The 24,239-nt window shown below is 40.1% G+C and overlaps 1 protein-coding gene across 1 annotated transcript in view; it reads left to right on the top strand.

The window, feature by feature from the left end:
* The window catches only part of EGFLAM (EGF like, fibronectin type III and laminin G domains), a gene marked incomplete at both ends in the record, with an annotated part of 54,583 nt that overhangs the window by 1,340 nt on the left and 29,004 nt on the right, over positions 1–24,239 (top strand). The window contains 8 exons of the mRNA XM_079548313.1: positions 2–69; positions 1,893–1,976; positions 3,602–3,628; positions 7,383–7,500; positions 8,066–8,209; positions 14,247–14,408; positions 21,424–21,539; positions 21,771–22,107. Coding sequence (XP_079404439.1) covers positions 2–69; positions 1,893–1,976; positions 3,602–3,628; positions 7,383–7,500; positions 8,066–8,209; positions 14,247–14,408; positions 21,424–21,539; positions 21,771–22,107 — 1,056 coding nt within the window. The remainder of the gene's footprint in view (position 1; positions 70–1,892; positions 1,977–3,601; positions 3,629–7,382; positions 7,501–8,065; positions 8,210–14,246; positions 14,409–21,423; positions 21,540–21,770; positions 22,108–24,239) is intronic.

Genomic DNA, 24,239 nt, shown 5'->3' with positions numbered 1-24,239 from the left:
AACTGCACAGCTTTCAGTGTGCAATGGAGGATGCCAAAGCAGCACGCAAGCACCATCACAGGATATACAGTAAGTGATCCCTTATGCTGTTAGCAGAGAGCAGCCTCAAAACTGCACATGCACAGCAGAGCAAAGCATGACAGCCTGCTCTCCAAAAATAATGCTATTGCCAGGAAGGTGTTCAGGGAACGGGTGACTGATGGAACTGTAACTTTAAGAAACAGGCAGTTTGCATGTTCAAAGGGAGCTATGACGGGAATTTGGGTTGGCTGCCAGCGGCTTATACTGGGTATAGATTGCTTTCCTTTAGTGGCTTCCATGAAAGCGTCTCGATGCTCTCTGCAGCTGATAAAGCAATGAAGTACAGCAGAGCAGGTCAGTACTACACTGTGCAAATGAAAGGAGGTCTGTGGTGATTTTAGGACTGTTTGGATCCATACGTTTGTACCTCCAGCCTGAGCAGTACTTTAGCAGCACTCACTATTCCAGAATCTACCTCTTTGCCTCTTTACCTCTTTACCCTTCTCTCTCAGAGAAGCTGTTGGTTTTCCTGTTTCAGCCAGCAGTTCTGGAGCTTTCAGACCCTTTCCCAGTTCCCTTCTGCACACTGAGCAGTAACAGAGTGGCTAGCCTAAACTGGGCACTATTTGAAAGTGCAAACAGAAAACAATGGGCACAAATTGCCATTCATTTTCTCAACAAAAAAAGAGGTTCATTGGATTTTCCTTCAATTGCTATTCCAGGGCAATGAAACTCAGTAGCCAAACAGATGTTAATCAGAGAGGAATTAGCATGAAAAAGATTGGAACTTTTTTTGTTTGTTTGTTTTGTCAGTGAAGAGATTCAGATTTTTCAGTAAAAGTGAACAGAACACAATACTCAGTTTTACACAAAGCATACATAGTGAACCTTAGTAGTAACATACAATAGGAGAGTGAGACAATTTCTAGAAACTGTTATTTTTGATACGCATCCCCTTCATCACACGGTCACGTAGATGACACTAATCAATCCAATTGCAGAGCTGTTTCTATAGTTAGGAAGATGCTCATAATGCAGCACACAGAACTGTGGAAGTCGCAGAAGAGGTGAGTGTGGGAATATTGCTAATAGTTCAGGTGTCAACTCCAAAAAAGGGACATTGACTCCTTGCAAATTCTGCCAGTTTAAGTGATGGTTCTCTAAGTCACAATATTTTTCAAAGCAGTACTAACAGAACTCCGTATCACAAATTGTATTTTTCACTATTCATTTAGTAGATGAAATATTTATGTCCCAGTTTATTTTTAACTCTTGAGCTCATGCATGATCTAATAACGAAAGCAATGACAAACCTAGTATTAATTGTGCTGTATGCAAACCTTCTTCACTTTAGGTTATCATTTGACTCTCTGGCATCTCAGTGTCTGTTTGCATACGAAATGAAATTATTTCTGGTTCATTAGTCTCCTGTATGCAACAGTAGACATGAAGGAAGACATTTATGACACAGCAATTTTGGCAGTAGCATAATCATACATACATACATAACATCTTCTTTATATGAAGTAAAACACCAAACTTGTGCAGATCAGTCCCACAAATCAACAGCTGTCCAAATAGATCGTGGCCAAATCGTGTACACAGATCAGCTCAAGAGTGCACCAAAAGCTGGGCCATATTTAGCATAAGATTAGCATAAACACTGTAAGATGGTGGCCTCTGCTCATGCTGACAATTTCTACCAAATATTAAGGTAATATTAAGGGATGTTAGCTTTTCATGGGTTTTGAAAGTGTAGGGAATCACAGATTTAACTGCTGTCAGAAAGTGATAACATTGCAGTTGTTTTTAAATCACTGTACAGCACTGCATTATTACATTAATCACTTAAACTGTATCTTCTTTGCAAGGTCTTCTACTCAGAGGTTGAAGGTGACAAAGCAGTTAAGCAGCTCTCACACGACGTTCCCCTGAGCCTGGATATGCTGAGCATGGTGAGTGTTCATCAGCAGTCAGAGCAGAACAGTGGAACGTGCAAGTGGGAAGTTGCAGCTCCCTGTTTGCTGTGAATTACATGGAGGATCGGAGCCCCATGGAGGATCTGGGCATTGAGCAAAAAAGAAACCACAAAGCTTTTCAGTAACCCACTCAGAGGACCGACACAATTTTCTCCACATTGTTGGGCTAACTTACTACATAAAATTTTGGAAGTTGTTGGTATCTTACTAGTACTGACCTCTGGTGTCTACTGAAAGAGAACTTTTAAGTTCAAATGTGTGCGCTTTCGTGCAGGAAAGGGCATTTGTGCAGCCTGTATATCAGTGTGTGTATATTGCAGTGTCTGGCACAGACGAGTGAGTGCACAGAGTTAAAGGGGACAAGTAGTTTTCAATGTTTTCTTTTTATATCTCTGTGAGACTGTTGCCTCCCAAAGGATGGAATTTAAAGATTAATCATGCTGTTTTGTTGCATTTGTGCAAATCTCTCCCATAGAAGATTCTTAGCTTCCATTTCTTTGGTTCTTACAAGCACTTTTTCTCATTGCTTCCTATTTTTCCACTTTCCTTTAGCTGTTTTACTTTTCTGTTTTTCCTTTTATCTGCCCTCTACATTCTTATTTTTCTCTCTGCTTTCTCTGTCCAATCTGACCTTCAATTTTCACTCACAAAGGAATGCTGCCCATCCTCTTCTGCTGCAATTAGTGCTGAGATGAAGGTGATCCCTCTGTGCTTCTAGATGGTTTTAATGCTGTCTGCTTTTAAAAAGATCTTATGAAACACACTTGCATCCCCTCAGTGGCGGGCACCTGCTCTTTGAGCTCAACAAGGAGGAATCAGTGATTTTCCAGCCTTGGCTCAGGCAAAGGTTGGAGTAGCATCTTGGGGCAGATGCAGTGAGGGAACACTTCCACAGTGTGCTCTGTAAAGAGCAGAGTCTGTCCCCAAGACAACAACACTACCAGCACAGGAATCAAAACCTTATGTGTGCATATAGAACATTGCAGGATCTTGATTTTGTGGTTCTTATTTACAATTTGACTTTTTCTTCCTCTCTCATTTTCTTTCTTTTTTATTTTCTCACCTCTCTTTTCCTTAGCCTTCCCATCTGCTGTTCCATGATATGCATTCACTGCTTCTCTTTGGCCCATGTTGGGCCATGCTCAGCAGTCTTCCCTGTAGGAAGCATCGGGGAGAGAGTTGCTCAGATTTCCAGCAGTCACTCAGTTTTGTCTCTGACTACTGTAGTTTTCTGGGATCATGGCAAATGAAAGTATCTCGTGGCCATGATATGTTATTTATTGATTAACACATTATTTTCTCCCTTCTCATCTTTATCTCTGTATTTCTCACTTAGTTTTTTCAATCCATCAAATAGCATTCTTGCTGGTAATGCCAATAAAGATCAAACATCACATTTTCATTGTCTTTATCCTGACAATGATAATTCTTACTCCCTGCAAAAAGAGTCTGTACTCATGCAAGTAAATAATAGACTCAAATAACACCTTATGATGCAGCACTGATCTTGTTTTTGTTTGCTGACCCATTACTTATGTGTATTTGCAATCTCTTTTTAGTGTGTTACTTCATTAACAAATCCTATTTTGATTTTTTTCTAGGGTCAACTTGAGGGACAAGCAATTTTTGTAAGTATTGCTTCACCTGAGGCTCAGTCACAGCTGTGATTTAAAATAAGATAGAACTTTTCTGCTATGAGCTTTCCATAGATTCAGCCTCAAAAATATTTCCCTATTCATCTCTAACGTTGGTTCTAGTTAGCACTTAGACAGGATCTTTTGTAGTCAAAAAAGTAGTGACTAGAGCTCAAAATCCAGAGGTAAATAAGGGGAATGTGTGTATGGGTGTAGCAGTTCCATTTTTAATGATGGATAAATCTTCATTCAGTCTTTCAAAGTGTTTGTTGATGTTTTGCTTGTTTAAAAAAACATCAGCTATATTCAGGTGGTGACAATTTAGAGGAAACCAGGACAGCAAGGCTGGCAGACACACAACGATGGGAAAGACAGCAGCCCAACAGTGGGTGAGGAGGAAGAGATGGGGAGGACAGAAGTGCTGATGTCCAGGAGGAGGACTGGGAGACCGACAGCTCTTATAAAATAGGTCTGAAATGAGTTTGCAGCTGGTGAGCGATTCACATTAATTATTTCCAGCCCTGTCCATTCTGCTTCCTATGAGCAATAAACAGATTGGTCTTATTGTGAAGGAGGAAGTTAGCAGGAGGTGCTTGGCTTTGTGTAGGATAAAGGCAGGGATTTCAGTTAAGCACTGAAATATCAACAAACTCTTGCATTTTTCTTTCTCCTGAGATTTGTTAAAAAATGAAGAAATCCAGTGAAGTCAGTGGGTCTGGCACGGCTTTCACTGTCTTAACTAAGAGAGGCTGGGCTGAGAGGAGGTTGTCCAGATGAGACCTCGGGACACGCCTGAGACACGGCTGTCTGGTTCAATCCTGAGTTTGGATTGCGGCATTTTGGAGTTGAAGTTCCAGGCTGGGCCCTTGTTTTCTGCTTGATAAAAATAACACTTGTGAGGGGTACATGTGGAGAATGTGACTGACTGGGATTAATCAGCTCCCAGCTGTCATTAATCCCCAGGAAGTGGTGTTCTTGCTGAAATACTTTCTGTTATATTCATACCAAACGCAACAGAAATCTGCAAAAGCTTTGTGGTTAAGTCTGCATAATTTGTGTTTCCATCACTAAGCCTTCTCTGCTGGTGTGGGTACAATTCTGCTGCCATCTCAGAAACTTCTCTGGACCCCATGACACTGTTGTAGAGAGATTGGCTCTTCTTCTGTGTGTGCATGTGCCTGTGCATGAGCAAAGTGGATGGTGTCTTGTATCTGCACTGCATCATCCTATCATATAGAATGCATACATGACAGCAGTCTGTAGAATGCTGGAGCAGTACTATTTATTAAAGCTTTGTTCTGCTGGGCCAGTATACATGAAGTTGTGCGCGCACACAGACATATGTTTGTATATATAAAAGCAAGGACAATTAGCACGCTTTAGAAGTGGGAGGTTTTTAGGTCGTAAGACCTACAAGATAGCCAAGCACACAGGTACAAAATGGAGAGTGAGCAGCTGAGAGTGGGGAAGGGTTGGTAGGAGGATCAAATGGCATCACAACCAGCTCTGCTTCTTCAGCAATACTTTACTCCATGTGGGTTTTGTTTCTTATTTGTTGGTTCATTTTTTTCAAATTAAAACCAAACAAAAGGGAAAATAGACTTTATCTGGAAAATAATTTATAATCCAGGTTTCTGTGAAGCAACTTCGAGTGCAGCTCACAAAAGGGTTCAGCACAGCTGGCAGGAGCACAAGGCAGGGAGGTCACAATCCATGCCTGCACCTGATTCCCATACTGTAGAAAAGGCATCACATTGCTTCACACTGTTAAAGAATGTGAGATTGTAATGAAACTGCCAGATATCATTCTGCAGGGTTTTAGTATGAGTGTCATGTAAGACAAGAAAGTGCAGTCGATGTTAATAAAGCTTCATCAGGAATGTAGTGTTCAGTTTTGTGTGTCATGTTTCAAAATGCAGGAGATGCTCAAGATAGTGAAGGAATAAGATGCAATGATTGTGAGCTAGCCTTTCAATACAGCACCAAAATTCCCTGTCTGTGAGGCTGTTGTCTCCTTCAAGATGCAACAAACTTTATTTTAACACCTTTCTCCTAAGTAAAAGCAGAAGAGAGCAGTTTACTGTGGTTTTTGAGAATAAATATGTTGAACCTAAATACCTCAGTCAAACTTTTATTTTGATTGGCTCTGTAGTCAATGAGGCGAATTCTGTTTAGTTTATTGCACATTTGACTTGTGAAGCAATAGCTAAGAGCCAAATATATGTGAATATCTCACTATTTTCTGAGGACAAATTCTTGAATAGCATGAAAGCAATCAGAGAATCAGACATGTAACAGAGGATTTTTTATTATAAGGTGCTTTCAGGAACACAGTGCACACAATTTAAGTACGGATGGACAGTATATATGACAAGGTGGGTAGAGTGGCAGGAGCATCAATATTGCTAGTGGGCGGAGGTGACAGGTTTTCAGCAGCCGTCGTTTCAGGTCATATTTGGAACGATTGCAGTCACTTCAGCTAAATAGATAAATACTTTCATTTGAATGTTCTCACTAATTCTCCCGGGGAAGTTACTTTTTCAGAATTGTTGTCATCTCAGATGAATCCAAATCATTCAAGCAGATTGAGGGTGAAGGATGGAAAAACAGGATAATGGCCAGACAGTCTTTGTTAATAGGAAATCAGTGATGGAGCTCCAAAACCATGGCTAGTGAAATGACAGATGGCAGGGTGTTGTTAAATGATGTTCTAGTAATGAAATATCTTCCCCAAACAACAGAAAGGGAAAGTTTGTCCAAAAGGCCGTCGTGAGGACATTTAGCAGATAATAAAATTTTAGGATTGTTTACTATTTTGCTGCAACTGGAAATGCAGATTTAAAGTCTGTTTGAGCTTGAAGTGAGATAGTTCCACGTGCTCTGTGAATAATGTTTTTAATATCAGAGAGTGAAAAAAAATTATTCTCTGTACAACAATTCTCCATAAATGCATTTTTTTTCACAGCAAAGCAATCTGAGGCATATAAACTGTTTACTTGAGTGTGCTGTCAAAATTAATAAATCTAGGATTTTCATCTACAGATAGGCTACATGTAAAGAACTCTGCATTTTTATGTAAGTATTTTTAAGCATGTATTTTTTTGATAACATTATCTACTTTCTGGAAGAGTTTAGCAGGCTCCTTTGAAAAATATTCTGCAGAAGTTCCTGTGGAGGACAGCACTGCCTTCCACATGGTAGCTGTTTGTAGGTTAATCTTTCTGTGTTTATGGCAGAAGGACAAAAAAGGTAAGTAGTCAAGGCTGGTAGCATGAAGTGAACAGCCAGCTAGGGGTATCATAAGAGGCTGTGAGATTGGGCTCTGCTCTATGAGAAATTCAAGATTGTCGGTTCACACGGCTTTAAATTGCTTTATTTTCAGAAGTTCCTATGGTCTCAATTTAAAAAATAAAAATTTTAAAAATGAAAAATGCACCACACTGATAATAAAGGCCAGCAATCGGCTCAAGGGAGAGAATAGTACGTGACTTCAACTTGACCAGCAAAAGCATGACAAGGGGCACAAACAGCCCTGAGAGTTATGCTGAGAAGTAGGTCCAGATCTGCCCTATGGATTCCCCAGGGGTGGAAATGCAGCTTGAGAGGAAGCACATGGTGACCTTCGTGTTTTTTTTCAGAGCAGGGCTGGAAGGCAGCAGTCCTCCCAGAAGGCTGCATGGAAAACATCGTGTCAGATCCCACTGACTCTTGCAGTTGTTTTTGTCTTGTTTTCTCTTGACTCTGGTAGGAAGTTGTTATTGGAGATTTGAAACCTGGTACCCCACATCGCGTTAGTGTTGGAGCCTATGGCTGGGCAGGGAAGGGACGACCCAGCATGCCCAGAGATGTCACAACCTTATCCCAAGGTAACTCTGCTTTCTATTGTGAAGCTGTCAGGGCAGGATCAGCTTGACCCGTAAATGCTGTGTGAAATTCTCAATTTGCCCAAAGCAGTGAGTGAACAGGGGGGCAGGATTAGCAGCAAAGTGGTCAGAAACAAGTCCCCATCAGCAGAGGTATTTAAGAGACGTGTTGAAATAGCCACTGAGAGACATGGCTTGGTGATGGGACTTGCTAGGTCAGGTTGGTGATTGGACTTGGTGATCTTAATGGAGTTCTCCAACCTATATGATTCATAGCCATCTGATGTTATGAATCTTTAATAAATTCCTGCTAGACCATTTGAGGTAAGGTTTCTTTTTGCATTAGCCCTAGCGCATCTGTCACACAGCAGGCCACTTGCACCTAAGTCCCTTTTACATGCAGCACTGCAATACTTTACTATTAATTTTCCACAAACGTAGAGTTTTACAGGGGCAACAAGGGAAGGAAGAAGCATATAAATTTGATTCCTAAGTCTGTGAATTTGGATTGCTGTGCATATAAGTCAATTCACTTCTCTAATGCTGTTCTGCATTTCTTCTGGCACAGATAACTGCAAGCCCCCTGCACCACCCTATCAGCCCCAGATTGTTGTTGTTTCTGATTCAGAAGTTGCATTATCCTGGAAACCTGGGGCCAATGAAGGACGCTCTCCCATACAATACTACATGGTGGAGTTTATCAGGCAAGTTTGTGAGTGGAAACTGAAATTCAGTGGTGATGTACTGTAGTTTTGTCTTTTTTTTTCTAAACTGCGCTATCAAACTGACTACAGATTCTTCTTGTTATTTATTTATTACTGTATATAGTATGTTAGGTTTCACTCTCGATATGTGTTGAATTACCATGAAAATTTGAAGGCAATCTAGGAATAATCAAAATTGATGTAGAATCACCAGTAAGTCCTATCTTCTGATGAAAGAAAAAAAACATCTAGTTTAATATATTTCATCTAATAAAAGCCTTGGTAAATTAAGTTTTAAGCTTCTCCTGTCATCAACTTCTGTTGACTCATGCTGAGTGAAGAGTTTGTGGCAGAGGGGTCTCCCTGAGCAAATATGCCTTTGGCTGCTATAGGAAAAAATCCAGGGGCTGAAGACTCATTTTTTTGGTTTAACTGACAGAAGTGTGTAGAGTCTTGAGTTGCAGGACTCTGATTTGTTGTTTTATCCCTGCATTGATCAACTGTCCATGAAGTATTGACTTTTCTTTAATCTCTGGGTGTTTTGTGCTGTTTTGGTTTGCTTTTGTTTTTATGTAGAACTCTCTACATTTTGTAGTAATAGTTCTAAACTGTGAAAAGCTGCTAGGCAAGTTGCTTTATGCATGTAAAAGGTAAGGAGCAGGTGATTGTATATGCACGCATAAATAAGTATGTATACCTTGCTGTTCATATACTTGTGGAATCTAATATTTGTATTCAAATCTTATTTATTTTCATGTGCTGGTTCCTCTGTTTATCCCTACTGTGAGCGCAAAATTCAGCTTTTGGAAGTTTAACACTTTGAACAAACGTGATGACAGATTTTATTTGAGGTTCCTGCACAAGAACAGAGAATTGCTTCTTTATCTGTATTAAGCGGTAAAGGTCAATAAGTAATTCTTCAAAAAAAGACGCTCATTTTTAAAAAGATTTTTTGTTGTAAAAACCAACAGGAAAAACCATTGGTTTTCAGTGCTTTAAGTATGATTACAGTCTAGAAGATACTGATACAGTGCGAAAAATTCCCAAGTTGAAAACCCACTAGTGAACTTATGTTGGACTTTGTATTGGAATCCAAATGCCTCATACTATTGGGAAACCACCCAGTATTCACTGCAGTGAGATGCAGGGCATGAAGGCTGAAGATGCATTATGTTCATCATGTAACCTCTGCTGAGGAATTACCATGTAATTTTTCCAATATCTATTTCTCCACTGTAATTGTTTTCTAGCCATTTCTCTCTTCTCTTCATCTCTTAATGATTATCTATTCATTGGATAGGAAAGGGATTTTGTTAGATTCTGACTGCAAGTACATCAGACACATGTGTTCTTTTACCGTAAAATAGAGTCTACACATCATCGTAGAACCAGGGGCCCACTAATGTATAAAGTGGGCATCACTGTTTCCATTTCATGTGTTGAAAGCACACCTTTAAATGTTTTTGTTCAGATGGAGAGCAGAAAATTGCTTCACCATTTAAGTAAGACATATGAGGTACTGAAATTTCAGTGTTTTGTTGTTTTTAGACTTTGGGAAAGAATTTGCTAACAGCACAGTGTTTTGATTATACTCTTTAGTTTGAGTTTTAAAGTATTCTTGTTAAATGTGGGATTATGCTCTCTTAGACTTGGAAGCTTGAGTATGTATTTGGAGAAAGTTCAAAGCACTGTAAGCCCTAATGCAGTTAGAAATAAAGATTTAACTTAAAGCTTCATTGTATTTTGCTCCATGTAGTTTTAACTAGTATGAAGAGCATTAACATGAGTTAAAGCTGTTGAAATCAAACCAATGAAAAACCAGAACAAAACAGTGCAAACAAATTTAGAGTTAAGTCTTCTGATGCTAAAGAAATCCAGTTCAGATATTACATTGAGTTTTTTTTGCAAAATTAGTAACAATGCAAATCTGTAATTTTTTTTGTGGATGCAGCAAAGCCTCTAGAAACTATGATATGGTTTGCATCATTTCAGGCCCCTCAGGACCAACTTCTATTACTTTGACCATATAGGAACCATGCTGAGAGACTGAGATGAAGGAAATGTCTTTTTATTTCAACAATTGTGATAGTGGGTGTTGAAAACTCACGGACTTTAATTCGTTAATTGCTTGCACCTACCAGAATGTCATCAGAAGCAAGGATAAATTCTCCTAGGGATACTCTCAGAGATAATGTGTCCTTCTGCCTGAGGTCTCGATTTGGGCGTTTTTTTGGCACTTGCACGGTTTCCCTGGGAGGAAACCTTGCACATTTTAGTTTGCTATAGGCAGCAGAAGGCCATAGGTGATTTCAGATGTGTTATGGGCAGGGGTAAGTCAAGCTCTGCTCTGCTCTTGACTATAGGAGAATCCCAAGGAGACCGCGCTCTCAGCTTAGTTAAGTGCTTAAGATCAGAATGTGAATATAGGCCTTACTCTTATCGACACAGTTCACGGGGAATGCATAAAAGAATATGTTGAAATTGAGAGAACTCGTGGGATTGCTGGAAGCTCAGTGCTTTCAAGCTCAATGTAAATTTTCCAATGGTTTATGCTAAAAATATTTTATTTTAAAGAAAATTCTTATGAAAGTCTACATAGTAATATCCTGGGCTTTAATGTAATTTGTGTTTCTATTCATAAGATACTGAAAAGAGCTTTCTCAAAAATGTCAGATATTTTCACCTGAATACCCAGATGTCTAATTATCCTTGAATCCATTCTGCTCTGAACTGTCTGTCCTTGGTGCTGCAATATATTGGGTTGTCATATTTGAATATCTCATGCTGAAGCTTGTTAAAAGCATCTAAGGCAAAGCTTGGCTCTTTCCCAGTAGAAATATTTTGAATATACAAGTCTTTTCGACCTATAGTTAGAAAAGTGTTGAACACAGGACTGTTATACTTTTGTGTACAACAGAAATTGTAATTTTTAAGTAACTTGGCTGTGAACTTCCAGACCATGAATGTTGTAGTTGTTCAATTATTGCTTTCACTTTCAAAGAACCCAAAACAACAGTTCTGATGGGGAGACTCCTCTGAAAGCCCTGCAAAAAAACCCTTATTTTTTTACAGTTTTTCTGGTTAATTCATGAAACAGATACTTCTGTTTTACTCTTACCTCACAGTCTGAAAGGGCAAAATACCTGAAAATTAATGAAGAAAAATAAATAGTAGAACTAAAAATGTTTAATGATGTCAGCATAACATTTTACAAAAGAATAAGGCTAGAATATTGTCTATTTATTTTATTATTTTCCTCAGTTGACCTGGTATATTGTTTAGAGTGTTTTATAGAAGGTGTCATAACAAAGGTAAATAAATACTAAAAATAATATCACATGGTGCATTATTTTCTACACTGAATATTTTCCATACTAAATAAAGACTGTGATGTATAGGTATATCTTAAAAAACATTTTGTAGGCTGAACATGGTACTTATCATGAATAGAAACATGGCACAAGTAAGCAATCAAAAACCTTGTGAAATTGATTAATTTAATTAAAATTGATCAGGCATTTCACTCTCGAATAATTTTCAGTTGATCTTTAAGAGAAAGCTCAAATGAGTGTAACATTACTGTTTTCCACATCAGAAATATTTCCTTTCTGGGCTGAACAAATCCCCAAACAATATAGAGCAAAAATCCAAATGTTTTTGGGCATAGCTGGGACAGAGTTCTGCGCTCAGTTTATATCTGTTCAGTCCTAATGACTTTACCTATAAATCTATTATTTTAAAAACACTCCAACCACTCCAACTCTGTCATTGACCAGATTCTTATTGCATCATATTTTGGTATGGAGATGCACAGCTGTACTTCGAGAGCAGAAAATGTGTCGTGCACAGAGACATCCCCCAGAAAAGCTCTGCAAGGTCCTGGCTGGAGACAAACCTCTACTGACCCAGGGGAGATATCTCTGTGAGAAGATGAGAAAGAGGCATCAAGATGAGCCGTTCTAGTGTAAAAGTTGACTTGAAGTGAAATTCAGCAAAAAACTTCAAGCTTAGAAAACACAAGAGTTGGCTGCCCTGAGAGTATGAGTTCACTGTGTTCCTCTCTCCATCTGTTTGCCATTTTATAGTCTTGTACCGATTTGTTCACACAGGGAATGTTCTGGAGAAATAGCAAAGTTCAAGTGATAAATCTCTTTTTTTTCCTCTCCTTCAGCTGCAGAGACTTACACACTTGCAGACATTTCCTCTGCTATTCATTTCTGTAGAACAAAGTCTTATGAAAGACAGTGAAGTTGAAGACTAGCCTGCGGTTTGTGAAGTTGTGACATTTTCTCCTCTGTCTGTAGAGGCAGTAGTATCTCCTTTGGGCTGTTCCCATTTCGGCACTGATACTGGCAGGGTGCATTACAGAGCAGCTTGAAGGCCATTTTTTAATGGGCAGGAATCCTTTCTATTGCAATTAGAGCAAGAAAAAGATGTGTGTAGGAAAACTGAGAACATGCTGCAAAGTGAGCATGTGGACAGAAGCGATATTAACAGCTTTCATTTGGAAAAGACTTTAAAAGTTTTCATTTTGGCCTGGGCATCAAAAGCTCAGAAAAGGGAAACAGTGACAGAGAGGCCAACATCAGTGTCCTCCTGTCTACCAGGAAATGGTGATGGAGGGTGACTGAGGATGGTCTGTTTAGCCATCATTGCATCTTGCACATTTATCTTATTTTAGGTTTATTTTTAGTGAGACAGTAAAATATTTGCATCCTGTGTGCCACTGTGTAGGAGTCAGGCAGCTGGGAGCTACAGCTTTATCAGTACACTTGCCCTGCTGGCTCAAAGGAGTGAAACCTCAGTGATCAAAATCTTGTATGGACTGATAAAATAAAACATACATTAATTTTGGCACTTCCTTCCAGCTGCAAATAAACAAATACAAAATGCCTGCCTCATGTTAAAATATTCACTGGAAGGCTGTTGGAAACATTTGCAGCTAGTCCTATGTAAACATCAGTAGATTCAGGGAGCACTTGGAGGTTATTTCCTGTAATAAATACCACAAGGACATCTTAGAAACAGGCACTGGAATGACTTTCTCAGAAAGGTCATTTCTTTCCCTATTTTACTTTCATAGGCTTTAATTTAAATATTTTAGGTGTTCTGGATTTAATGTTTATGTTTTGATTTTGTTTACATTCATTTACCTCCTCATTCAATTTTCTTCTTGACGAGACTTCCTTTAGTGAAAGCAGAAATGGTGTGAAAGCTTTAGAACGTTCTCTCAAGGTGTTTGAAGCAAGCCTTCTCCTTCACATATCCCTTTGTAGACGAACGTAAACATTTCTAGTTTTCCTACATTCATGCTGAGACCAAACCAAGCGAATGGTTGTACGGATTTCAGCTGGATTTAATGCATACAGAACAGACATTTGTTGGTCACTGATTTCCAGTACGAGTCAAGACCTATCTAGGTGTGGCCCAAGGGCTAAGAAAATATTTTTGCAAAGGCCAGGTTCTCTGCATTATTATTCAGTTCTTTTGTCATTTCCAGGGAGAAGACTTTGGATCCAGATTTTCCAGTGTGGGGAAGATTAACCTCACTGACTGGGAAATTAAAAGTTAGATTCCGATTCTGCTAATGCTTTTGTACGTTTGAAAGGTGGTCTCTGAAGCATTAGAGTACAGCTCTTATAAATCAGATGTTTTCCTCTTCCATTGCAAAGAATAGCATTATGCTGCGGAAGAGGAGATGGGGACCTGCTGGTGACGTCCCCTCTTTTGAAAACTGTGAGCTCCAAATCCACAAAAATAGACAAACAGAAGCTAATTTTCAAATTATCGAATAAACCACCTCCTTGGCTTTATAGGCAAAATCAGAATATTTCTTTTCTATCACTGTGTACTGCAGTCTTTCCATGTCACAGGTTAAGTAATGATTGCACAGTCTGGCCTCTTAAGAATTAAGGATTTCAGTCATGATTTGGCAGGTTGTATCTCATTTATTTTATGTATTTCCCTGGAAAGTTTAAAGGCAATTAATTTATACAGCCAGCCTTACCTACTTACGATCTTGTTCTTTTTAACCCTGAAGGCCAGACCTTGACAGCAATTGGACGGTAATAAGAGAGCAGATCCAGATGGAATCTATGGTGCTCAAGGGACTTCTCCCAAATACCAAGTACCAGTTCGCAGTGCGAGCAGCAAACTCCTATGGATCCAGTCCTGCCAGCACGCCGAGCGATGTGGTCCGAACGTTCAGTGAGTAGAGCCACCATTTTGTCATTAGTACTGTATTCTGGGGGCAGTCTGTGGTGGGCAGCTGGAGGAAGAGTCCCTCTCCAAACCAGGGTTCACAGACACCCTGGTTCAACACTTCTCGTTCCTGATCATGGTTTTTGCAGCATTCTGTGAAGACTGAGATTCAAATGAAGGTTAAAGCTCCAGCTAGAAACACTTTCACACCGTTTCATTGTCAGATATTTTTGGACTGCTGCTTACTGACTTTTATGCCAGCTTCATGCAGAACTGATAAGTGAATCTCATGGGGAGAAATGAGAGACAAGTATGTTTCATCTTGTTTGTTTGTTTGTTTGTTTTGTTTTAAGAACTATGTATATTACATATGCAATTTAAAAAATCAAAGCAAATCTTTACTGTTACCTGAATAGTAAGGCTTTTCAAGTACTAATCACAACCACAAAAATAATGATATATACAGATAAGCATCATATTTTCATCAGAAGCTACATGTGAAAATACTGGGTAGAAATGCACACAAATGTTACACATATTTGAGCATCAACGCAGGCCATGCACGTTGAAATAAAGGATAGATCCTGTGTGGTCCATCTCCTGACAGTCTTCTTCAGAGTATAATCCTCTGCCAGTGCCCATGTCTCTGTGGGCTGACTCAGAGGTGCTGTTGCTCCTTACCTCCCACAGCGCCAGTGCAGTGTGTGAGCACACCAAATGAGCAAATCCCAGCCTCATGTGACAAAGCAGACTCCATACAGGAGGCAGAGTTGGTGGTGGAGAACAGACCTAACTAGACTATACCCTTAATGTGCCAAAGTCCTTCTTGTCCTTCTTGCATTTAGGTGGTTTTAAGTACTTTAAAACCCAGTTCTGAAGGCATTCACAGAGGACAGAGCGCAATGAAAAAAAATAGAATGCCTGCAGGCAGTTCTAGTAGATTACTGAACTACGAAATTGAGCTACAAGACTGATCTTTGTCTTCCCTCACATACACACTCAGCAGCAATCATCTTTACTTAACAGGTAAAATACTAGCAGCTGATATTCAAATAGGGTGTTGAGCTCTGTAAGCACAACTAGCATGTTGTAGAAACCACGTCTTCAATGATCAATTTAACCCAATATGGATTTTTTTTTTATTGCTTCTTTATCTTGAAAGCTCTTGTCTTCTCTAATCCCGTAAGGTGATTTTCATCCTTTTTTTGCCCCTGCTATTCTTGAAATCTCTTGAACAATTTGGAGGATATTTGTTGTGGCAGCTGAACTCTTAACATCTGAAGAAAATAGTCATAAAAATCATGAAGGTGTAATGCCCTGTGAGATTTCTTGGCCTTGGATCCTCAAGGTTCAGCTTCTTGTGCCTCAGCCACACGTACATGCTCCTCAGTGTCCTGTTTATCTCTGATGTGTGTCTGCATTCTGTAGTCAGTGGACAATGCAAATCTGGTTACTTGGCCCATCTGGTGTTGGTTTCCAGGACTGACTTTACAGATAGGCTTCCAAACACACCTGAAAGACCATGCTCTCTTTTTCTGGGTAACAGTCTTCACAACAACCAGCTTTTTGAGAGAGAGTTGTGGTGTATAAAGGTGACAAAGAATACGTGCCTTTAGAAATAAATTCTTTTAGGAAGCAGGAATGTGACTGAGAATAAAACCATCATTTACCTTTAGTAACGATGTCTGTGTCAAACTGGTGTGATGCTAACCAGATACATGAGAACCTTACATATTACAAGGAAAGCTAAGCTTCTGCACTGAAAATTCCTACTTTACATTATGTATCTTCAGCTACATTTACGTTCCCCCTTCCAGTAGCCAGAAAGACAGTAGTTACCTTTGGCCTACCTAATCATTCAGTTCATTTGTTCAGGTATAGGCATTCAGTATATCTGAGATCCTCTGGATTACACCAGCTTGTTTTTGACTGTCTTTGCAGGACAGGTGCCTCCCATACCTCTTCCAGACACATGCAGCCCTCTGGGGATGTCTCTAGGACCATAATGCATCTCAGATGGCACCAGATGCCTTAATCTTTCAGAGTGCACAGATAGCTCTTAGTCATATTGTTACTGGAAGGGTGTCAGACAGACAGCATGCATGTCTGAAATTGGAGCATCTTTGCTTTTCAGAGTACTCATCTCAGAAATTATTATCTTCATTACAATTGTTCTCCTACATAAGCAGTGAAGCATGCCCCTGGTATGTGGTGCTGTTTTCTGACAGCCGGGGTATTAGTACTCAGAAATACATGAATTATCTTAGCTGGCAGAAGTCCATACAGTGTCTGAACGCTTTGTTCATGTAAGTCTTGGTGCTCAGATCCTTAGTGTGTATAAATTTTAAAAATGTGGAGCTTTATGCTTGCATAACCTGGATTTTTATGCTTGTTTTAAAATAATAACATTCTGATACTTACTTTAAGTGAAAGGTGAATTCCCAGCATTATTGCAAAATGCAGCTCCCATACTTCATGTTGCATTGTTTAGCGACTATTACAGTTCTTCCAAATGGACTGAGACAACAAGTCCTACAGATACAGAGTCCACACTACCTGGGCATTTTTTCTGCTGGGGCTTATCTCATTCTCACACGTAATTGTCTTATTTTTGCTAGAAAAGTGGCTGGATTTGCAGTACTCCTCACTCAGTTCAGCATAAGAAATGGTTGGCTTTGTTTGATAAAATACTCCTCTGAAGGAATGCTGACTGTATCACCTAGAGTGACAGACCTCCCAGGCCTCCTTGCAAGTACAGCATGTGGCCTTGACTATCAGCTGTTGCCCACTTACCTAGTAAAAAATTGCATATTTGTTTTATATTACATTGGTCTGTTTCCAGGGAGGAAAGAGAGTGCAAGTTTCCCCAAAAGTTCTCATGTATTTATAATTTACTTCAGGTTTTTTTTGTTAGTTAGTTTTGTTTTTTGTTTTTTGTTTTTTAATAGAAGGAAATGATGCAATGAATCAATTTATTATTTCTTTCCTCTCTAAATTGCAGGCACAGGTTGTAGGTGTTTCACTTATATGGTTGTTGGGATTTTTGGTCTGTCAAATCTTTCAAAAAGGTCATGGACAATTGCTTGAAAACAAAAGTTTTCACGTATCAAGTTTAGTAACAACAAAAGCAATGAACTGTCCCAAAGAAACAAACAAAGTGTCCTCACCTGCATCACTTAAATATCTTTAATCTCCTGGGGAAACAGATGGTGTTTGCACTGTGTCTGGAAGGTCACCGACCTTGGGCTTTGCCAGACTGACAGAGGAAGTGCCTTATGTTAAAAATACCCTCCTGCTCATCCCCATGGCAAACGTGACAGAAGTGGCCACTTAATCTGGGTACATGCTTTCCACTGGGCCTAGCCATCAGCACCCAGCTTCTCGCAAATGGGAGCATCTGTATGCCCTGACTTGTGCTGAAAAAGGCATTGGCACAAGTGTTTGTTTTGCACAGAGAGTGAATGTGCCTGCTGAGGCTTGGGACAGGAAAGGAGCAATCCCTTGGATCCAGACACTGATGGAAGTGATGGCGATTTGTCTAGGAGATACTGGATGGAGAATGTTTTGTGTAGGTCTGCTTTCCACAGGTCTCCAAAATCTTTACAAAGGCCACATTTGTATTTGTTGTTCCTGTTATACAAAAAGCAACAAAAAGCAAGAGATCCAGCAAACAATACTCCTTACTTCCCTCTGAGTCACTGGAAGGAATAAAACTCAGATAAAAATGCCCCGATGTATTCTGGATTGAGACCTGTGAGATCGTCTGTGTGAAGATCAGTCTGTTACAATTCCATGCAGCCTGCCCTCTTTGGCCAACCTCCTGCCTCTTCTGATTGGTGTACTTGTGGTCCTCATTACCTAAGAGGTAAAACAGAAGTTTATGTGGCTTTCTGTTTGTTTTTAAAAATATATCTTTGATATAGCTTAATCCTGATTACTTGGAAAGAGGCTGTCTTAAGTTTAAGACACCCACATGTTTTCTAATTAATTATAAAACAGGATTATAATATCTGGTAGAGAGTCTTAAACAGGCTTCATCTTGTACACTGACACACTGATGTAAAGAAATACAGTGCATATCTGGAGTTGTTTCTTTTCGGCATTTGCAGTGGATCGCTTTGCTTTATTATCCCTGGTTTGCCACCCATTATGAGGTGAGCTCTCCACCAAATCTATGCACTGCTCTTAAAATATGGGCTAACACAGTGGATTCTGTACAGCAAGTCCTGTTGGATTCTCTGCTTTCTGTTTGCTTTGTAGTTCTGTTACATCCTGTCATGTGTGAGTGTCATGTCACACCCACCTAATACCAAATGTGAGGCAGAGCAGAGCGACCAAGAAGCCAGTGGATGTTTGATAGTGTCTGATCAATTAGGTGAATATTCATCAACTGTATGCATTCAAACATAGTTAGAAGCAAACTTCCTTGTCTTCACTGTGTTGCCAAAACTACTCACACAGTGGCAGGTAAAGTAATGTAGTATGTGTCATCTGAAGCTTAGATGGATCTGTAAGAGTGAGAAAGAGAATTTTAGGCCATTTAAGAGAACTGTGGACATCGGGGCACTTTCTGAACTTACACTTTTCCTGGTGAGGCCAAACTTAAATTTTGAAGGCCTTTGAAGAAGGGCTTCAAAGCAATCCTTTCTGTCAGCCACAATAAGCCATACCTTCTTTGCTCTCTCCAGGATGTTAATGTTCTACCAATTCAAATAGCTTAAAAGAAATCATTATCTGGTTTAAAATAGTGTGTACATGTTGTATTCCACATTCCTCTGCTGGAAAAGCATGGAACATCTAGTTTTGCCAGATGAAAGAGGCACACCTTATGCTTGGAGAACCATGTTTAAGTTACCAACTCTCATTGTGCTCTGATGGCTATTGATGTCATTTAGTGATAACTCCACTCAAGAGGCTTACAGTTGTGTGGAACAGTGTGGCATTAAAATCTTGCATAATGCATGTGAGCAAGTCTACATATTGGAATGCAAAACTAGGACCAAATGTTTTCCAACAAATGAATATAAAGATACATAATTCTCTGTATCACTTCATCTCTACCATCCTTACTGAAGTCCTTACTGAATGCATTAAGCCAACAGAAAACTTGCTTGAGAAGAGAAAAAATGTGGCAGAATTTAGACTATAGCAGGCATTTATTTTAAAGTTTATACCCTCTAAATTGTAAAACTGAGTTTGTGTATTGCAGTCTGAATACAGATTAGATTTTTGTGACACGGCTGATCAGTAATGTTTGGTTTTTCTTTTTTTTCCCAACTAAGTTTTATGACTTCTGTTACTCTTAGATAATTTACGGTTTCATCTATTAGAAGATCTAAATTTGTTCTGAAATACAAACACTATGAACAGTGTAATTCTAACAGCAAGAAGTAATATTACTGACCTGAATTGAAAGGAAGAGCATTCCAGCGAGCTGCAACTTGGGGCATCTCCTGACAGCTGAGTTACTGGTGGGCTTTGCTTCATTAGTACAATTTCCAGTAAACCACAAGACACTTTTGTAAGTTTGGGAACACTTAAATTCTTTTGTAGAAATACGTGTCATAGAAAATTGCTTTTGCCAAAGAATAAGATTCTGATTCATTAATGGATGGATAGAAGAGGAGTAGCCTGCCTTCCTTGCTGGAGTAAAATTATTTGGAGGTGGCAATTAATCTTAGTAACTAATCAGGTGAATACTGGGAATATGAATTTGTGGCCACATTTTGCTAATACTTTTGTTTTTTCCATAATGAATGCAGGATTGGGACCAGTTTGTAAAACGTGCAGCCTATTTCTCCACTTGTTATCCTTTGCCTGTGAAGTTACTGTCACTACAAAAATAATCTGTATTTTGTACAATTTGCCTCTTCTCATTACCAGCCACAAAGCTATCAGTTCTCTGCTTACATGCCTTATTAGAACTCAGTGCTGAATAATTCAACTTACAGTTAAATTATACAGTTAAATTGCATTATTTACATATGATTAGATATAAAAGTTTGAGTGGAGTTTGAGCTTATGCATATTTTATTCTGGTCTGTCTTGGTTGGAAATGTGTGTGCCGCATTTACTCATTTGCTTCTGCTTTTTCTGTGTGTCAGTGTGCCATGTGAACTCCACTGATAAGCAGCTCCCCAGAAGCATACAGTGGGGTGGCCAGCAAGCCATCCAGGGCACGTGCTTTTATCTGGTTCACGCATACTCGATTTCATAGCATTAAACCTGCTGGGCCTTGTTATCTTTCACCTTAGCATCAGGTTGTTCAGAGGTATCAGTGAAGCTCTCACTGCCATTAAGTGGCTCTCTGGCACCTCTGGGCTGCCAGTTCTCCTTCCTGCAGACTCCTGGCCCCACAGGACTTGGTGTCTTTGCCTGTTGTGGTGAGAGGGATCTGGTAGCCTGCAGGAAAGTACAGGAAAGTTGAGGCTGCCAAAATAAACCAGGACACGTGGCCAGCCCTTTCAGAGGCTCTGCAAAGCCAGGATTACCTGTGCTGCTCTTAAGTGACTTCAGCATATTTTGTGGAAAGCTGATGTATGATGTCCATTGTTTCACCGCTTACTATATGTTTTATATTCTTAACCTTATATTCTTAACTCTGAGCTCTTCTGGATATTTGGTTGACAGGGGGGTGAACAAGTGATGGGGTATTTATGAAAAGGAAGGGTTTGATTCAAACGAATATGGCTGTTAAATTGTGGTCCATGCTGAAAAAATGGTTGGAACCATTTGACTGGAGGAATGATAGATAGAAGTCTGTTTACAGTGGGAGCTTTTCCTGCTTTGTTAAGGAAACCCAGACCATGAAGGTCTTAGCTTGTTTTGTTTTAAATTGGGTGTGTGTCACTTGTGCGGCCTGTCCCATCTTCAGGCTGACACATTTGTTGCCTGTACAGAATGAACATCTGTGATCTGCTTCTTATTTCACTGTTCTAAGTCAGGGAAGATAACATCTGAGCTGCTTTATGTAAAGAGAAAAAAAGCATATGAACTGAGTACACCAGTTGTATTTTTTCAGGTTCTGAAGAGTTAGGAAGTGGAAGTTATGGACATCGTTATATCACAGAAACAGTCACTGGTGATGATGATGGATTTGATGTGGATGACTCAGACTATGACATTTACATAGAAGAGGTAAATATCAAGATTCCACTTTGACATTTCTGTTTCCTTTTAAGTCTTAACGTTTTGAAGTGTCTGATCTTATCAGATAGATATTATATGCTCAGATAAAATAATATAATTTCTTCTTTTTCTTCAGTGAGAATGGATTTGTTACTTCAGATCTGTGTCTTGGAAATTGTTCATGTCATGCCAGTGTCCAAATTAGGTTTTACTAATTTGTGTTTACTTCTCTCCCTTTAGCTCAGACCACTTCCTGCTATCAAAGGAGGCAACAGAAAATTTCTGGTTGAAACTAAGGTCACGCCAGGATCTAGCTCCAGGCTGCTGTCACGGGTCCTTACAACCACTTCGGAGCCCACCACTTCCACTCCCACCTCCACACAACCTTCCACCACGGCCAGGGTTACAACAGCCAGGGCCACAAGAAGGGGCAGCATGTCCTCTGCCCCACGCCTCTTTGATCTTTCCTGCGATGAGACCATCTGTTCTGCAGACAGCTTTTGTGTCAATGACTATGACCGAGGAGGCTCACGTTGCCATTGCAACTTGGGGAAAGGAGGGGAGATGTGCACAGAAGGTACATTTCTATGTGCATAGCTCCTTGTGCGCCAGTACATAGGGCTGTGCTTCCTCAATGGCTTCCCAATGGGTGTCCCCCCAGGGATGGCCAACCAAATGTCTGAGGCTTCTGTGCAGTGGCACGTGCAGCAGCAGGGCCTGGCTGTGGCCCAGGTTTTTAGACCACACAGAGGTTGATTTCTAGTTTTGTTTGTCTTAGGCAAGGAGCAGCTGTGTAGTAAAACAACAAAAGTACATTTATTGAATTATCAGGTTGGGATTAATGGGTGCCTAAGGACAGCAGAAACTTCCATGTTTCTGTCCAGACATCAGTTCCTTTGATTTTTTCTCTTTCCTTAACCATGTTTGAAGAAATTAGTCTTTAATAAAGCTGGGAAAGACAAATGCAGACACCTATAGCTATGTGGGACATATTAATCCTACCTCCTATATTTGGGAGTGAGAGGTACCTAGGCCTCGCAGTGTCCAGCCGTGGTATCTCCAGCTTTCATTTGAGGCATTCATACCCCTTTGACTCTTGCTCTGCTGAGGCCAAACCTCTCCTTTCTGCCAGCCCTGAGAGGAGCTGATCATGCAGTGAGTCACTTCTGTTTTTTTTTTTTCCCCTCTGGAATTATTTGTCTGTTGCTTTGATGATCAAGGGACCAGAAATGCCAGAAACTGTGCTAAGTGAGAGGTGAGGCTATGCACAGGGAGGAGGGAAGAGGTACATACCTGTGTGGTGCTCTTAGGTCTGCCCAGACCCAAAGCTGGCTCGGTTGACCCTCAGTGAGGAAGGTCTGCTTCTCTGCTACACAGCATCCCAAGCATCGCTTCCCAGTCAAGTGTCAAACTCTTGACAGCAGGTGTTTGAAATTGCAACAGACGGTTGCAATTAGTGGTAACTAACAAAAGAAATAAACAAGGAGACTGACGGAGAAATGCTGTCCCTTCTCATGGGATAGTGTCACGACTTACGTCTTATTGCTCATGATGTATGTGGGAGGTGCTGAAGATCTGTCCTGTTACTGATAATAGTGCTGTCCCACGTGCTAAGAAGGAACACCAGGGACATGTATTTTTCTCTGCAGGCCCGTTCTGAATATTCCTGATGCACTACATTATGCATCAGCAGCATTTGCACTGCGGTATTTTATTTTCTCCTCCCAGTGCAAGAGTAGACAGAGCTCATTCTGAAACCAGTCCATTGTGACTCAGCCACAGGGAACAACTGCAGATGTGATTTTTGGCCTTGATCTACTATGAAAAGTCAAGGATGTGTTTGAACTGTATACAGCTTGTAGTGTTAGTCTGTTAATGTGATTCCAAAACCACCGTTTTTCACAAGGGAATTTTCTGTTCCTTTATACTGGTAAGCAGCAGATGAGTGACTCTTTGGTCCAGTCAGGGCTGTTTGTGATCAGGGCATGAGTTAATTCTGACTACTTGGTTGATTCAGGATTATAGCACCAGTTCTGTCCACCTCAGACTCAGATGTATTTTATTTGTTTGCCTTAATAACAAAGAAGCTGTGAGAGCTGTATCTAGCTCCAAGTACACAAGAAAAATCCACTCAGTATTCAAACAGCAAAATGGAATAAGACTCTTCATCCTTCCTACCTTATTAGGCTTACATCTATGGCAAAAATTCAGGCCTGAAACTGCATCTATCCTCTGTGTTTCTTGGGAAAATTAGCTGCAAATGTAGCAGTAAGACATGCCCCTCTTGTTTTCTGTGCTGAAGCTGGGATGGTGGTCTGACATAAGATAGTAAATGGCCAGGGCTGATGACACCATCCGATGAATAATATGGAAGGTTACTGCTGCACCCACGGAGTGGGAGATGCAGGAACTTTCCTCTCCCCATCCCTCCCTGAGCATTCTCCACTGAGCTGATGGGAGAAAGGCACCTGGGGCTCCTAGCAATCACCCAAGACTTTTCCAGATGCTGGATATGGCAGATATGGAGCAACAGTGAGTAATGCATCATGGATACTGGCTCAGTGTACATTTCCCAATTAGGTTTTTGTAAAACAGAAAATTCATTTGTTGTCTCTGTATTGGGTGGTTTCTTAAACGAAGATAAGTAAATAGATGGATTCTGTTTCCTGAAACAGAGATGAAATTCAGAAAGTTCCACTTTCTGAAGTC

The sequence above is a fragment of the Tetrao urogallus genome (genome assembly GCF_951394365.1).
Source record: "Tetrao urogallus genome assembly, chromosome: Z".
Classification (NCBI taxonomy): domain Eukaryota; kingdom Metazoa; phylum Chordata; class Aves; order Galliformes; family Phasianidae; genus Tetrao; species Tetrao urogallus.
The sequence above is the reverse complement of the archived record's forward strand: the minus strand, read 5'-3'. Positions and strand labels throughout refer to the sequence as shown.